General features: G+C 46.2%; 1 protein-coding gene across 1 annotated transcript in view; it reads left to right on the forward strand.

Annotated features, from left to right (window-relative positions):
• The first annotated feature begins 1,649 nt into the window (after positions 1-1,649).
• scn4ab (sodium channel, voltage-gated, type IV, alpha, b) overlaps positions 1,650-17,267 on the forward strand; it is a 34,068-nt gene continuing 18,450 nt past the window's right edge. The window contains 10 exon segments of the mRNA XM_084372525.1: positions 1,650-1,748; positions 9,339-9,516; positions 9,615-9,752; positions 14,034-14,151; positions 14,292-14,382; positions 14,473-14,601; positions 15,780-15,871; positions 16,104-16,409; positions 16,632-16,695; positions 16,785-16,926. Coding sequence (XP_084228651.1) covers positions 9,385-9,516; positions 9,615-9,752; positions 14,034-14,151; positions 14,292-14,382; positions 14,473-14,601; positions 15,780-15,871; positions 16,104-16,409; positions 16,632-16,695; positions 16,785-16,926 — 1,212 coding nt within the window. The 5' untranslated portion in view covers positions 1,650-1,748; positions 9,339-9,384.

A 17,267-nucleotide genomic window follows, 5' to 3' on the forward strand; every position in this document is an offset into this window, starting at 1 on the left:
ACATGTTGACCCCCAGTGTTTAATAAATTATATTACATGTTGACCCTCCAGTGTTCAATAAATCATATTACATGTTGACCCTTCAGTGTTTAATAAATCATATTACATGTTGACCCTCCAGTGTTCAATAAATCATATTACATGTTAACCCTCAGGTGTTTAATAAATCATATTAAATGTTGACCCTTCAGTGTTTAATAAATCATATTACATGTTGTTTAATAAATCATATTACATATTGTTTAATAAATCATATTACATGTTATCCCTACAGTGTTTAATAAATCATATTACATGTTGACCCTTCAGTGTTTCATAAATCATATTACATGTTGACCCTCCAGTGTTCAATAAATCATATTACATGTTGACCCCCAGTGTTTAATAAATTATATTACATGTTGACCCCCAGTGTTTAATAAATCATATTACATGTTGACCCTTCAGTGTTTAATAAATCATATTACATGTTGACCTCCAGTGTTTAATAATCATATTACATGTTGTTTAATAAATCATATTACATGTTGTTAAATAAATCATATTACATGTTGTTTAATAAATCATATTACATGTTGACCTCCAGTGTTTAATAAATCATATTACATGTTGTTTAATAAATCATGTTACATGTTGACCCTCCAGTGTTTAATAAATCATATCACATGTTGACCCTCCATTATTTAATAAATCATATTACATGTTGACCCTTCAGTGTTTCAGCTGTGATTCTTCCTCACAGTTGTTTACTTACCACTTGTAGGCCTGTTAGCATGTTAGCATGTATACGTTGTTGTAAAAGTATAACATTTTAGAGCTAAATGAATTATGCTGCTCACCCTGATTAACGTATTTCCCTGTAATGTACCATTATTTACTTTTCATGGACTTTAGAAGCGCTTAAATTCTAATTTACAGCAGCTCACTGTGATATTCCAAATAATTACCCATCATGCATTTCAGGAGCACAATGACTATTCTGCTGTCTGCAGAGTGTGAGCTGAGACGTAGTTTGTATGTTTACATCGACGTGTCACTTAACAAGTTCACTTTTCTGGACTCACTTCTGTCATTGCAGCTCAGACGGGTCCACAGTGTCACCTCATCGTCTTTAATACACGAGGCTCTAGATGTTCAATCATCTGCTCATCCGTCGGTTTTTCTGGTTTCTCTTCACTGACTTCCTCCCTCAGAATCCAGAGTGCTGCTGTAGGCCCACCTTGACAAGAAGAGGTCAGTCAGTCACACCTGTGAGCTGAGAGACAGACGCAGCCTGGAGGAGGACGACAGAGAGAGAAGATGACAGCTGGACATGTTCGCTCGTTCAGATAAGTTTAAGTTGATCGGATCATTTAGATCGATCGATCTTTACACCCTGCTATCTGTTACCATGGATACTGACGGGGATAAAGTGCGTAACAATTACGCTTCAACTTTTTGATTTAATAAAAGTAAATAAAAGTGTTTTCATGAATTGAATAATTAATTTCATTTAGAGTTTGAATTCATTTCTAAAATTAACAAATGATTTGAAAAAGTTCAGATGGGAAGTAATGAACATGTGACTTGTGAAAAGTATGTGTGTGTGTGTGTGTGTGTGTGTGATGACACACTACCTGACCTCTCAGGTTTCACTCAGAGAAGTGAAGTGAGAGAGTCACACAGAGAGACACACAGACAGACAGACAGACAGGCTGTGGAGACGCTGATGTTTACTGGAATAATTTTGGAATAAACGACAGAAGCAGGTAAGACTCAACCATCATCATCTGTTTACTGACGGAGAGGACAGTAAGTGTGTGTGTGTGTGTGTGGGTGTGTGTGTGTGGGTGTGTGTGTGTGTGTGTGTGATCTGTAGTACACCTGCTGTGTTGCTGTTAAAGTGATCCTCTCTCTCTATCGTGATATCAGCTGTTCACAGTCCTGAACTAATTCAAACTCTCTGAAACTGTTCTGATCCAAGCTGAAAACTGTCAGACGGACAGACAGACGGACGGACAGACAGATGGATGAGTGTTCACTCATTCACCAGTCAGAGTCACTGCAGGTTAACTGGAAACTGTGGGCAGAAACTGGTCTGGGGTCAGGGGGTTAGGTAATCATCTTTTTTCACAATATGAAACAGCTGTCATGGCGTCTTTGGGCTTTTACTTTGAAAGGAGCTGCCGTGGCAGCGGAGCAACATGCGTGGATATTTGACGAGGTGGTAATGAGAGCAGGCAGGCGAAGGTGACTGCAGGTTAACTGGTCTGATGCAATATTTAATAAACAATATTTAGGGTTCAATGTGCAACTGAATGGCGCGCTGAGGGAGCTAATGAGGCTACATGTCCTCTTTGATTCAGAATGATAATATCATGTATCACATATGGGTGGGACAATATCCTGATGTAAGCCAAGAAGAACCTGCACGCACAGCCAGTGATGATTGCAACACACATAACATCTGCAAACAGAGACCAGTCTGTGTAACTGCCAGCTGCTCAGGGGAAGTGAAGAGGACACACTGGAGCAGTCAGGACACACTGGAGCAGTGAGGACACTGGAGCAGTGAAGACACACTGGAGCAGTGAGGACACACTGGAGCAGTGAAGAGGACACACTGGTGTAGTGAAGAAGAGACACTGGAGCAGTGAGGACACACTGGAGCAGTGAAGAGGACACACTGGAGCAGTGAGGACACACTGGTGCAGTGAAGAGGACACACTGGAGCAGTGAGGACACACTGGTGTCTTCAGCCTGCAGCAGCAGCAGGTTCGCCTCACTGTGCCTCAGACTGTTAATAGTTCTTCGTAGCGTCTCGTTGGCTCACCGCGAAGCTTCAGGTTCAGTTTTATGCGACAGAACGCTGACACGAGGTGACATGTCGGGGTTAGAGTTTAAGATAAGCCAACAGTCTCAGTATTTATAGGTCAGCTGACTGATCAGGGATCAGATATTAACTGCTGCCACCAACAACTGCTGCGGTCTAATTTAGCTCAGTGTGGCTGTGGCCAGGCTAACGCTAACTGAGCAGGGTCAAACTGAAAGGTTAAAAGCGTGCCTCAGGAAATAGCATTTAGCTAGTCAGATTAGCACTGCTAGCTTATGTTCAGGATTGCACATGTGCTATAAGAGGAGGCTGAACTCAGGAAAGCTTCAATATATTCAGGGATTATCACATACACACACACATGCATGCGCACGCACACACACACACACACACACACATGCGCGCGCACACACACACACACACACACACACACACACACACCTGTTAAAGATATCTGAGTTCACACAGCACCTAATGGCTAGCTAGCTTAAATATCTGTGCTACTAGCTGCTAACAGCAGATTCATCAAACTGCTCTGATGTGACTGAGCTGTGAGTCGACCTCCGAACCAGATCTTCATTAAAACTGTTGACGTACAAACATGAAACATAAGACGTGTGTGTGTGTGTGTGTGTGTGTGTGTGTGTGTGTGCGTGTGTGTGTGTATTCATATGTTAAACCGAACATTAAAACGTCAACATGATTTATTAGAAACATAATGTTATTAAGTCTGTTTGTTTCCAGATGAGACGATGCAGACGAACATGTTTCATGTTTGTTGTTGTTTTTCAGGAGAAAAAAGACACACACACACACACACACACACTGCAGCACATTTAGGGGTTTTAGTGTTACAAAATACTTGGCATCTGAATCGCAATGTGATCCTCACAAAACACACACTCAGCAAACGTGTGTGTGTGTGTGTGTGTGTGTGTCTACTGTAGCTGGTTTGTGTCCTCAGAGATTTCCTCTAATGATACCATCAGGAAATGACACACAGCAGAAACACCAACATTTAACACCGACAGGTCATCTGACATACACACACACGCACGCACGCACGCACGCACGCGCGCACACACACACACACACACACACATCATCACTTCAGCTGGAGACAAACATCAGTCACCAGATCACAAATGAAACCAGTTTAAAGTTTGTTTGTTGATCGTCATCTGGAGTTATTTTATTCGTGACACGTTTCCATGGTAACTGTCATTCAACATGGTTCCTGCCGGTAGATTTAATCAATCATCATTTATCAATGATCAGTTATTAGATATAATAACTAAACAAATAAAGAGGTGAAGCGATGACGTACAGAAAATAATCAAGTTTCTGATCCGTCCAGGTTCTGTTCAGCAGATAATCTCCACAGATGAACTCCACTCTGATGTTTGAAGCGTAAATTAAATGTGTAGCAGTAAAAAGCTAATGCTAGGCTACAAACAGACGACATCACGGTCACATGACTCAAACGTCTCCACCACTGAGCGTCTTACTGCACAATTACTATCCAGGTTTCTATAAACTGATCAATGTACAAGTTGTAAAGTCAGAGTGAGAACAGTGTGTAACTAAAGTGGGCCTGTAAAGACGGACTAGTGAGGAGACGAGTCTCCGTGTTCGCTGTGAGGACGTTTAATGTCCCCGACAACCTCTGTAGTCTCATTCAGACACTTGTTAGCACATTATTTTGACTATTCCCACGTTTGTGCTGTTCTGACCGGACGAACGAACAGAAGCTGTCCTGGCTGTTTGTTCAGCTCCAGGATAATGTCCACCGCCTGAAGACCGTCGCCCCGTGCTCTTCACTCAGAGCAGAGTTTGGCTCTGAGTCGTCCGTCTCCACTGTCCCAGCAGACCGATCGTCTGCTTCAATGCACGCCGGTCCACCGGCAGCTGAGGCCGACAGTTACCGTCAGTTTGTCACAACAAAGGCGGCTCCACTGCTAGTCTGGACCTGGACTCCACAACACCACAGAAGGTCATCCTGATGCCTCCTCATGATCTGAGGGTTCATAGGAACCAAATCCACGGGCCGGTCCACAGCTCCACTCAGACCTCACACTCAGCTCCAGTCCGCCCACAGGTCTCACAACATGGCTTCACTTGTTCTGGCTCTCTCTGCAGAAGAGGCAGGATCCATCCCAACAGACAGAGTCAGATGATGTTCTACTAACAGACCCACATGTGACCGACCGTGTCCGTCTCCTACGTACATTGATATATTTTCAAGCGAGATATCATTTCAGATACGACAGTTTATATTGATTTAGGGTGAAGTTGGGACGGGACGTCTTTGTTCTATATGGCGCCTGGAAACTCAGAGCTCATACTGAGACAGACAGGAAGTCAGACAGCAGACTACATTGTGCATCCCGTCAATTTTCAAAATAAAACGCCTGGTGCAGACTCAGCTGATTTAACTACGTGACTCCTCAAACACGATGTGAGCAGGTCGACATCAGACGTGACACAAAACACTTTGACTGGTTATTAGAGTGATTCTTGAAGGTGACATCGATAATCAATGATTAATATTCTATTCATTATTATTGATAGAACATTAATTAAGTTTCAGATATGAACTTAATGGACAGACACAGTGAGCTGCCTCAATATTTACTGAAATCATCTGAACTGGAGTCGGTCAGCTGTAGTCTGTCATTCACTTCCTGCAACACACACACACACACACACACACACACACACACACACACACACCTCACACACACACATATACACACACACACCTCACACACACACATTTTATTTTAGCGTGGAGAGCTGACAGAGAGAGAGGAAATGCCGGGCGTCTCTGACTGCGTCCAACAACATTCTGCGGTCTACAGTTGCACACACACACACACACACACACACACACACACACACACACACACACACACAGCTGTTATCAGTGTTGTTGTTCCAGTAGAGTGTGATGTTGTGTCACACTGATAGAGAAAAGTCCTTCTGCTTTTAACAGTGTGTGTGTGTGTGTGTGTGTGTCTGTGTGTGTGTGTGTGTCACCTGTCTGTCTCTCTGAGAGAAAGACGACCTCACTCACATGATCAGTTTCCAGAAGAAATGACAGGTTTAGCTTAGCTTAGCATTGATGCTGGAAGCAGGGGGAAACTGTTAGCTTAGCTTAGGACAGGTGCTGGGAGCAGAGGGAACCGAGCAGCAGCTCTAAATGTGTACTCATGTACTTTCACAGTACTTGTGTATATCTTCACAGTACCTTGTGTACTTTTACAGTACTGAGTGTACTTTTACAGTATGTGTGTATACCTTTACAGTACTTTGTGTACTTTTACAGTATTTGAGTGTACCGTTACAGTACTTTGTGTACTTTTACAGTACTTGAATGTACTTTTACAGCGCTGGTGTACAGTGGTGTACAGTACTTGTTTATACTGTCATAATCATTATGTGACTTGTTAGATCAGAGTTGCTCCATCTTGTGGTGAAGAATGAGACTATGACTAACGTCAGTTTGTCTGTGTGAGTCTGTGTGGCGCCTGTTATCACAAAGACAAGAGGCTGAACGACATGTTAGTGATGGACACACACACACACACACACACACACACACACACACACACACTTACATACACTCACCTTCAGTTTAAAGCGGTGAACAAACCAACAGCAGCTGAACACAGTAAGACTGTTTCTAATGTTTCTGTCACATGTTGGATCTGTCACACATGTTGTGTGTGACTGTGTGTGACTGTGTGTGTGACTGTGTGTGACTGTGTGTGTGACTGTGTGTGACTGTATATGTGTGATTATATTGTATCAGTTGTTGTGTTCACATGTTTATGCTGGTATGTGTTGGGCTGATTCATTTAAACTGCTGACTGTGTTTGGCTAACGAGTGTTAACGAGTGTTATTGAGCGTTTACCTCCAGCTAACATGCAACATGAAGGGAACGTTCAGTTCATGTCTGTAAAGCGTCCATCAGTCCAGACCCGGTCCAGACTCAGTTTTGCAGGTCTGGCTGAGACTCTCTGTGGACGTCTGTGTCGGGTCAGGATCGGGCTCCTGGCTGGACGTCGGTGGAGGTTTTCAGACATCTGACAGAAGTTCAAGATCTCAACCAACCTAAATGTCATCACTGTAAAATACAACATGTTTGTTTCTACAAATAGTCGTGTGAAATATAATCAGACTACAATGAAACTGCAGATTAAAATAAAATCTGAAAGTTAGTAATGATTTAAAATGATTCAGATTCTGACAGTTGACTATTTGATGGACAGACAGGAAGTACGGCGGTCAGGTGACAGCAGGAGGACCAGTCAGACGTGTGGAGGACTTTTCTGCAGCATCACTGATGTTCCTGATGGTCCACGTCTGCTGGTGACAGCTGTCTCAGACACCAGCTACGTGCTATTTGAGGCTCATGTCACAGCTGGTGAGATTCCAGGCTGAATGTCAGTGATCGAGCTGGAGCTGCGGCAGCTGGTGGGAGACCCGTCACGGCGTCACGTTCAGAGCAGCCGCCTCTTCATCCTCCTCTGATACCAACACATACTGAGATGGCTCAAAAACTACGGCTGCTGTTAAGATTCACTGTAACGTCCTGCAACAGCTGGCAGGAGACAACAGTGACGGCTGTGAGACGCCGTGTGTGGACCATTTTGTAAACCTTAATGAATCATGCCGGTCAAACTGTTCTCAGATCAGCTCTGGAAGCAGAAACACAAACATGTCTGAACGATCTGTGTTCATGTTTCAGACCCAGAGCAGTGACAGCAGCTCTCAGGTCCTTCTGATGATCTTTGATGAAGGACAGCTGGTCTGAAGGGTTCTGCAGTGAGACATGAGAGGACAGCAGCTCTGTGAGGCTCAGTACTGTTCCTCTGTCAGAACCTTCAGCTGGCACCAGGTCAGTTCATGGTCCAGTTATCAGACCGTGTACTGACCCAGCAGACTGAAGAGTGATTGACAGTTACTGTTTCTGCTCTGTGTGTGTGTGTGTGTGTGTGTGTGTGTGTGTGTGTGTGTGTGTGTGTGTGTTGCTGTATTTAGCTGCCTGTAGCCTAATATTTGTGGGAACCAACAGAGTCACTGAGCTGATAGATGATCTGAGAGAGACAGACAGACAGAGAGACAGACAGACAGACGGACAGAGAGACAGACAGACAGAGAGACAGAGAGACAGACAGACTGTTTCAATGTGCAAATACAAACACGTAAAACTGACTGACAGCTGATCTGGCTGTGGTCTGGTTCTGATATGGTTCTGATCTGTTTCTGGTCTGGCTGTGATCTGGTTCTGATATGGTTCTGATCTGGCTGTGATCTGGTTCTGATCTGTTTCTGGTCTGGCTGTGATCTGGTTCTGATATGGTTCTGATCTGGCTGTGACCTGGTCCTGTGGCCACAGAACTGTTCAGAATCATCAGGGGTGCTGCTGGGTTTCACCCCTGCAAGTCTGAGTGGGGCAGCACAGACTGGGTCGGTCCTCCGCAGATAGGATGTAAAGTCTAATGTGTAGCTTCTCACAGCTGATTGGGGCAAACAGAACTCTGAGTTCATGTGCTGAACATGATCCTGCTGTTCGGACCGCTCATGAGATCTGACGGGTATTTTGCTTCTGGATCAGAAACTCTTCATATATTTCAAAGGACACATTGAGTGTGTTCACCGCCCGTCTCCAGTGTCCAGAGGGTGAACAGAGTGAGGGACAGACAGCAGGACATGTGGACGTCTTCTCCTTCGTCTCTCTGCTCATCAGAGGACGAGGAGCGGCGGAGGTCAGTGGACCATAAGAGGAGGTGAAGAGGAGCTGAAAGGAAACATGTCGGAGCAGCGGGAGGAATGATGTGTGTGTGTGTGTGTGTGTGTGTGTGTGTGTGTGTGTGTGTGAGTGTGTGTGAGTGTGTGTGAGTGTGTGTGTGAGTGTGTGTGTGTGTGTGTGTGTGTGTGGAATGAGCTGGGTCATCGTAGTGACTGTAACTTTACACCAGAACCAGAGAGTCAAACTGATGAGTCCAAACAGCTGCTGCTGCCATGACAACGCAAGGGTGGGGTCAACCCTGGCAACGCTGGAGACACCAGAGACCAGTGTGTGTGTGTGTTTGTGTGTGTGTGTGTGTGTGTGTTGGACTTTTCATTGAACAGAAATCAGATAAAAGGCTCTAAAACTTGAACACATGAGCTGTGATCAATCAGTGTGATCAATCAGTGTGATCAATCATTTGTTCCAGTAAACAAGAAATAAAAAATCTAATATTTTCCTCCGTCGACGTTGAAGTAGATCATCAGGAGCTTTAAAATAAATTCATACTGTCACCTGGGCTCACCTGGGCTCACCTGGGCTCACCTGGGCTCACCTGGGCTCAGCTGAACTAAGCATCTATATTTGAACTGAAGCCTGTTCAGTGTTAAAGTAAGGTGATGTCACAGGTGATGTCACAGGTGATGTCACAGGTGATGTCAGCAGCAGGATGGGTGGATTCTAGATGCAGCTGTTTGAACATGTTTGACCCCCCCCCCCGCCGACAGGAGGTGGTTGCTTAGCGACAGTGGGAGGAGTCTGCAGGATGCGAGCATGGCGCCTCCGCTGCCCCCTGTTGGTACAGAGGTGTTCAGACGCTTCACGCCGGCCTCACTGGAGGAGATCCAACGACGTCACAACGCTGAGGAGAAGGAGCAGCAGAGGAGGAAGGAGAAGAACATTGAGGTATTGATCGCTCATCAACATATTGATCACCTATCAGCTGTCAATAACGGGAAGTCATAGATTGGCTGTCTCTCTGATAAGTTGTCTCTGATTGGCAGATAGCGGAGGAGAATCTTCCTAAACCAGCCAGTGACCTGGAGGCTGGGAAGCCCCTCCCATTCATCTATGGAGACCCGCCCCCTGAGCTTCTCAACACCCCATTGGAGGAGCTGGATCCCTTCTACCAATCACATAAGGTTTGTCTGTTTGATAAAAGGTCTTCCCTGTGTGGCACGACGACTGATAGACGATCAATAATATGATCACTAATATCACCCATAATGTATTGTGATGGCTCTCTGAGTGAGGACAGACCTGTCTGACCTGTCTCTCTCTGACCTGTCTCTCTGACCTGTCTCTCTGACCTGTCTCGCTCTGACCTGTCTCTCTGACCTGTCTCTCTCTGACCTGTCTGTCTGATCTGTCTCTCTGACCTGTCTCTCTGATCTGTCTCTCTCTGACCTGTCTGTCTGACCTGTCTCTCTGACCTGTCTCTCTCTGACCTGTCTCTCTGACCTGTCTCTCTCTGACCTGTCTGTCTGACCTGTCTCGCTCTGACCTGTCTCTCTGACCTGTCTCTCTCTGACCTGTCTGTCTGATCTGTCTCTCTGACCTGTCTCTCTGATCTGTCTCTCTCTGACCTGTCTGTCTGACCTGTCTCTCTCTGACCTGTCTCCCTGATCTGTCACTCTCTGACCTGTCTGTCTGATCTGTCTCTCTGACCTGTCTCTCTGATCTGTCTCTCTCTGACCTGTCTCTCTGACCTGTCTCTCTCTGACCTGTCTGTCTGACCTGTCTCTCTCTGACCTGTCTCCCTGATCTGTCTCTCTCTGACCTGTCTGTCTGACCTGTCTCTCTGATCTGTCTCTCTCTGACCTGTCTCTCTGACCTGTCTCTCTCTGACCTGTCTGTCTGACCTGTCTCTCTCTGACCTGTCTCTCTCTGATCTGTCTCTCTCTGACCTGTCTCTCTGACCTGTCTCTCTCTGACCTGTCTGTCTGACCTGTCTCTCTCTGACCTGTCTCCCTGATCTGTCTCTCTCTGACCTGTCTGTCTGACCTGTCTCTCTGACCTGTCTCTCTCTGACCTGTCTGTCTGACCTGTCTCTCTCTGACCTGTCTCCCTGATCTGTCTCTCTCTGACCTGTCTCCCTGATCTGTCTCTCTCTGACCTGTCTGTCTGACCTGTCTCTCTGACCTGTCTCTCTCTGACCTGTCTCTCTGACCTGTCTCTCTGATCTGTCTCTCTCTGACCTGTCTGTCTGATCTGTCTCTCTGACCTGTCTCTCTGATCTGTCTCTCTCTGACCTGTCTGTCTGACCTGTCTCTCTGACCGGTCTCTCTCTGACCTGTCTCCCTGATCTGTCTGTCTCTGACCTGTCTCTCTGATCTGTCTCTCTCTGACCTGTCTCTCTGACCTGTCTCACTCTGACCTGTCTCTCTGATCTGTCTCTCTCTGACCTGTCTATCTGATCTGTCTCTCTGACCTGTCTCTCTGACCTGTCTCACTCTGACCTGTCTCTCTGATCTGTCTGTCTCTGACCTGTCTCTCTGATCTGTCTCTCTGACCTGTCTCTCTGATCTGTCTGTCTCTGACCTGTCTCTCTGACCTGTCTCTCTGATCTGTCTCTCTGACCTGTCTGTCTCTGACCTGTCTCTCTGACCTGTCTTTCTGATCTGTTTCTCTCTGACCTGTCTCTCTGACCTGTCTCTCTGATCTGTTTCTCTCTGACCTGTCTCTCTGATCTGTCTCTCCGATCTGTCTGTCTCTGACCTGTCTCTCTGATCTGTTTCTCTCTGACCTGTCTCTCTGATCTGTCTATCTGATCTGTCTCTCTGACCTGTCTCTCTGATCTGTCTCTCTGACCTGTCTCTCTGACCTGTCTCTCTCTGACCTGTCTGTCTGATCTGTCTCTCTGACCTGTCTCTCTGATCTGTCTCTCTCTGACCTGTCTGTCTGACCTGTCTCTCTCTGACCTGTCTGTCTGACCTGTCTCTCTGACCTGTCTGTCTGATCTGTCTCTCTGACCTGTCTCTCTGATCTGTCTCTCTCTGACCTGTCTGTCTGACCTGTCTCTCTGACCTGTCTCTCTGTGACCTGTCTCTCTGACCTGTCTCTCTGATCTGTCTCTCTCTGACCTGTCTGTCTGATCTGTCTCTCTGACCTGTCTCTCTGATCTGTCTCTTTCTGACCTGTCTGTCTGACCTGTCTCTCTGACCTGTCTCTCTCTGACCTGTCTCTCTCTGACCTGTCTCTCTGACCTGTCTCTCTGATCCGTCTCTCTCTGACCTGTCTGTCTGACCTGTCTCTCTCTGACCTGTCTCCCTGATCTGTCTCTCTCTGAACTGTCTGTCTGATCTGTCTCTCTGACCTGTCTCTCTGATCTGTCTCTCTCTGACCTGTCTGTCTGACCTGTCTCTCTGACCTGTCTCTCTCTGACCTGTCTCTCTGACCTGTCTCTCTGATCTGTCTCTCTCTGACCTGTCTGTCTGATCTGTCTCTCTGACCTGTCTCTCTGATCTGTCTCTCTCTGACCTGTCTGTCTGACCTGTCTCTCTGACCGGTCTCTCTCTGACCTGTCTCCCTGATCTGTCTGTCTCTGACCTGTCTCTCTGATCTGTCTCTCTCTGACCTGTCTCTCTGACCTGTCTCACTCTGACCTGTCTCTCTGATCTGTCTCTCTCTGACCTGTCTATCTGATCTGTCTCTCTGACCTGTCTCTCTGACCTGTCTCACTCTGACCTGTCTCTCTGATCTGTCTCTCTCTGACCTGTCTCTCTGATCTGTCTGTCTCTGACCTGTCTCTCTGATCTGTCTCTCTGACCTGTCTCTCTGATCTGTCTCTCTCTGACCTGTCTCTCTGATCTGTCTGTCTCTGACCTGTCTCTCTGACCTGTCTCTCTGATCTGTCTCTCTGACCTGTCTGTCTCTGACCTGTCTCTCTGACCTGTCTCTCTGATCTGTCTCTCTGACCTGTCTCTCTGACCTGTCTCTCTCTGACCTGTCTGTCTGATCTGTCTCTCTGACCTGTCTCTCTGATCTGTCTCTCTCTGACCTGTCTGTCTGACCTGTCTCTCTCTGACCTGTCTGTCTGACCTGTCTCTCTGACCTGTCTGTCTGATCTGTCTCTCTGACCTGTCTCTCTGATCTGTCTCTCTCTGACCTGTCTGTCTGACCTGTCTCTCTGACCTGTCTCTCTGTGACCTGTCTCTCTGACCTGTCTCTCTGATCTGTCTCTCTCTGACCTGTCTGTCTGATCTGTCTCTCTGACCTGTCTCTCTGATCTGTCTCTTTCTGACCTGTCTGTCTGACCTGTCTCTCTGACCTGTCTCTCTCTGACCTGTCTCTCTCTGACCTGTCTCTCTGACCTGTCTCTCTGATCCGTCTCTCTCTGACCTGTCTGTCTGACCTGTCTCTCTCTGACCTGTCTCCCTGATCTGTCTCTCTCTGAACTGTCTGTCTGATCTGTCTCTCTGACCTGTCTCTCTGATCTGTCTCTCTCTGACCTGTCTGTCTGACCTGTCTCTCTGACCTGTCTCTCTCTGACCTGTCTCTCTGACCTGTCTCTCTGATCTGTCTCTCTCTGACCTGTCTGTCTGATCTGTCTCTCTGACCTGTCTCTCTGATCTGTCTCTCTCTGACCTGTCTGTCTGACCTGTCTCTCTGACCGGTCTCTCTCTGACCTGTCTCCCTGATCTGTCTGTCTCTGACCTGTCTCTCTGATCTGTCTCTCTCTGACCTGTCTCTCTGACCTGTCTCACTCTGACCTGTCTCTCTGATCTGTCTCTCTCTGACCTGTCTATCTGATCTGTCTCTCTGACCTGTCTCTCTGACCTGTCTCACTCTGACCTGTCTCTCTGATCTGTCTCTCTCTGACCTGTCTCTCTGATCTGTCTGTCTCTGACCTGTCTCTCTGATCTGTCTCTCTGACCTGTCTCTCTGATCTGTCTCTCTCTGACCTGTCTCTCTGATCTGTCTGTCTCTGACCTGTCTCTCTGACCTGTCTCTCTGATCTGTCTCTCTGACCTGTCTGTCTCTGACCTGTCTCTCTGACCTGTCTCTCTGACCTGTCTCTCTGATCTGTTTCTCTCTGACCTGTCTCTCTGATCTGTCTCTCCGATCTGTCTGTCTCTGACCTGTCTCTCTGACCTGTCTCTCTGATCTGTTTCTCTCTGACCTGTCTCTCTGATCTGTCTCTCTGACCTGTCTTTCTGACCTGTCTCTCTGACCTGTCTCTCTGACCTGTCTGTCTGACCTGTCTCTCTGACCTGTCTCTCTGATCTGTCTCTCTCTGACCTGTCTCTCTGACCTGTCTTTCTGACCTGTCTCTCTGACCTGTCTCTCTCTAACCTGTCTGTCTGACCTGTCTCTCTGATCTGTCTCTCTCTGACCTGTCTCTCTGACCTGTCTGTCTCTGACCTGTCTGTCTCTGACCTGTCTGCCTGACCTGTCTGTCTGACCTGTCTGTCTCTCTGCAGACCTTCATCGTGCTCAGTAAAGGAAACGTCATCTACAGGTTTAATGCTGAGTCGGCCTGTTACCTGCTGACGCCGTTCAACCCACTGAGGACCGTCGCCATCAAGATCCTCATTCACTCATATCCTTCATGATGTCACACTGTTCCCCTCCCTGATTGGTCAGTGATGAGAAACTCTTTAGATGCAGAATGACTGATTTTTAACTAATTGCTCATTGAACTCTCAGCAGAAGACGTTTTTTGTTCCTTAAAATCAAAACTTTATTCAGTTTGTTCATCATGGTAACGATTCTGACCAACTGTGCCTTAATGACGATGAGTGATCCTCCACCGTGGAGCAAGACTGTGGAGTGAGTCAGCACACACACACACACACACACACACTTTCTGATTTTTTTCTGTTTTATTGAGTGTGTGTGTTCTTTTGTGTCGTTGAACAGATACGTGTTTACGTTCATCTACACGTTTGAGGCGACCATCAAGGTTCTGTCCAGAGGATTCTGTGTTGGAGAGTTCACCTTCCTCAAAGACCCCTGGAACTGGCTCGACTTCATGGTCATCAGCATGGCGTAAGACTCAAAAACACACCTGAAATCAACCTATTCATAAACAATAATACACAAACATTATTATAAGGGCTGTCAATCGATTTAAATATTTAATCGTGATTAACTCCTTGATTGTCCATAGTTAATCAACTGCACTTCGAAATGAACATTAAAGACATTTTTTTCAAGTTTTTCATACTCCTATCAACATGGGAGTGGACAAACATGCTTCATGCAAATGTATGTTTATTTAATATCGCAACAATCCAAAAACAATGAAAAATGCTGTTATATATCCTGAATAACCTCAAAGGTACTGCATACTCAAAAAATATGCTGAAAGCACATGGCTCAAACCCAAGCCCAACTTTGACAGCCCTAATAATTATTTCTTTTCTGCTTTGTCTTCTCCATGTTAATAGTGATGATGATGATGATGATGATGATGGTGGTGATGGTGGTGATGATGATGATGATGATGGTGGTGATGGTGGTGGTGATGATGATGGTGATGATGATGATGATGATGATGATGGTGGTGATGATGATGATGATGATGGTGGTGATGGTGGTGATGGTGATGATGATGATGATGATGATGGTGATGATGATGATGATGATGATGATGATGGTGATGATGATGATGATGATCATGGTGATGATGATGGTGATGATGATGATGATGATGATGATGGTGATGATGATGATGATGATGGTGATGATGATGACGATGATGATGATGACGGTGATGATGATGATGGTGATGATGATGATGATGATGATGATGGTGATGATGATGATGATGATGGTGATGATGATGACGATGATGATGATGATGATGATGATGATGATGATGATGGTGGTGATGATGATGGTGATGATGATGATGATGATGATGGTGGTGATGGTGGTGATGGTGATGATGATGATGATGATGATGATGATGATGATGATGGTGGTGATGGTGGTGATGGTGATGATGATGATGATGATGATGGTGATGATGATGATGATGATGATGATCATGGTGATGATGATGATGGTGATGATGATGATGATGATGATGGTGATGATGATGATGGTGATGATGATGATGATGATGATGATGGTGATGATGATGACGATGATGATGATGATGGTGATGATGATGATGATGATGATGATGATGATGATGGTGATGATGATGATCTGTGTTTCAGATACCTGACAGAGTTCGTAGATTTGGGGAATGTTTCTGTGTTGAGGACGTTCAGAGTTCTTCGAGCTCTTAAGACCATCACAGTCATCCCTGGTCAGTGTGTTGTGTGTGTGTGTGTGTGTGTGTGTGTGTGTGTGTGTGTGTGTGTGTGTGTGTGCATGTGTGTGTTCCATGTTAAGGTGGATATAAACCCTTTAATCCACCTTAACGTTGTCTGGAGGCTTTGTTCTGTGGAGAATCAGCTGAGGATTTGTTTGGAAGTCGATGACTTGATGTTTAATATTCTGATTGGTTGCTCAGTTTTACACCCCGCCCTTCTCCTTAGGTCTGAAGACGATTGTCGGCGCTCTCATCCAATCAGTGAAGAAGCTGGCTGATGTCATGATCCTGACAGTGTTTTGCCTCAGTGTCTTCGCTCTGATTGGTCTGCAGCTCTTCATGGGTAACCTGCGGCAAAAATGTGTCCTGATACCGCCGATGTTGCTTAGCAACCACACATCCGATACTGGTTACCATGGAAACTACACTTACGCAAACAATACCAACAGCAACAACACCTATGGCAACAACACCGATGGCAACAATACAGGAAGCAGTGACTTTGATTACTACGAGCACATCAACAACCCAGGTATGATGAAGGTGGTGATGTAGTTGAAGTATGCGAGTGTAATCAAAGATCTTCAAACGTATAAAATGGGAGTCGTAGTTGATTCTCTTTTAACCTTTGAAGTTTTATAAGATCGTTTCTGACGTTCATCTTTTGTTGAACATGAAGAGGAAATAAAACATTGCTACACTGTAACTCTATTATACAACTGTCTGTCTGTCACCTGTCTCACCTCTCTGATAGAGAACTACTACTACCTGCCTGATCAGCTCGATGCTCTGCTGTGTGGGAACAGCTCTGATGCCGGGTACGTTCACATGACTGCCTCGAACGAATACATTATCTTAATCATGATGTCATCAATAATAACACTGATAATGATGATGGTGTGTTCAGGGTCTGTCCAGAAGGTTACGTCTGTCTGAAGGCTGGAAGAAACCCAAACTATGGCTACACCAGCTACGACTCATTTGGTTGGGCGTTCCTGGCTCTGTTCAGACTGATGACTCAGGACTTCTGGGAAAACCTCTTCCAGCTGGTCAGTAACGACTGGTCCCAGTGCTCTGACTGGTCCTGGTACACTGGTCCCAGTGCTCTGACTGGTCATGGTACACTGGTTCCAGTGCACTGACTGGTCCCGGTACACTGGTCCCAGTGCTCTGACTGGTCATGGTACACTGGTCCCAGTGCACTGACTGGTCCCGGAACACTGGTCCCAGCGCTCTGACTGGTCCCGGTACACTGGTCCGAGTGCACTGACTGGTCATGGTACACTGGTCCCAGTGCACTGACTGGTCCCGGTACACTGGTCCCAGTGCACTGACTGGTCCTGGTACACTGGTCCCAGCTCTCTGACTGGTCCCGGTACACTGGTCCCAG

The sequence above is a fragment of the Pagrus pagrus genome (assembly GCF_965226575.1).
Source record: "Pagrus pagrus genome assembly, chromosome: 13".
Taxonomy (NCBI): Eukaryota; Metazoa; Chordata; class Actinopteri; order Spariformes; family Sparidae; genus Pagrus; species Pagrus pagrus.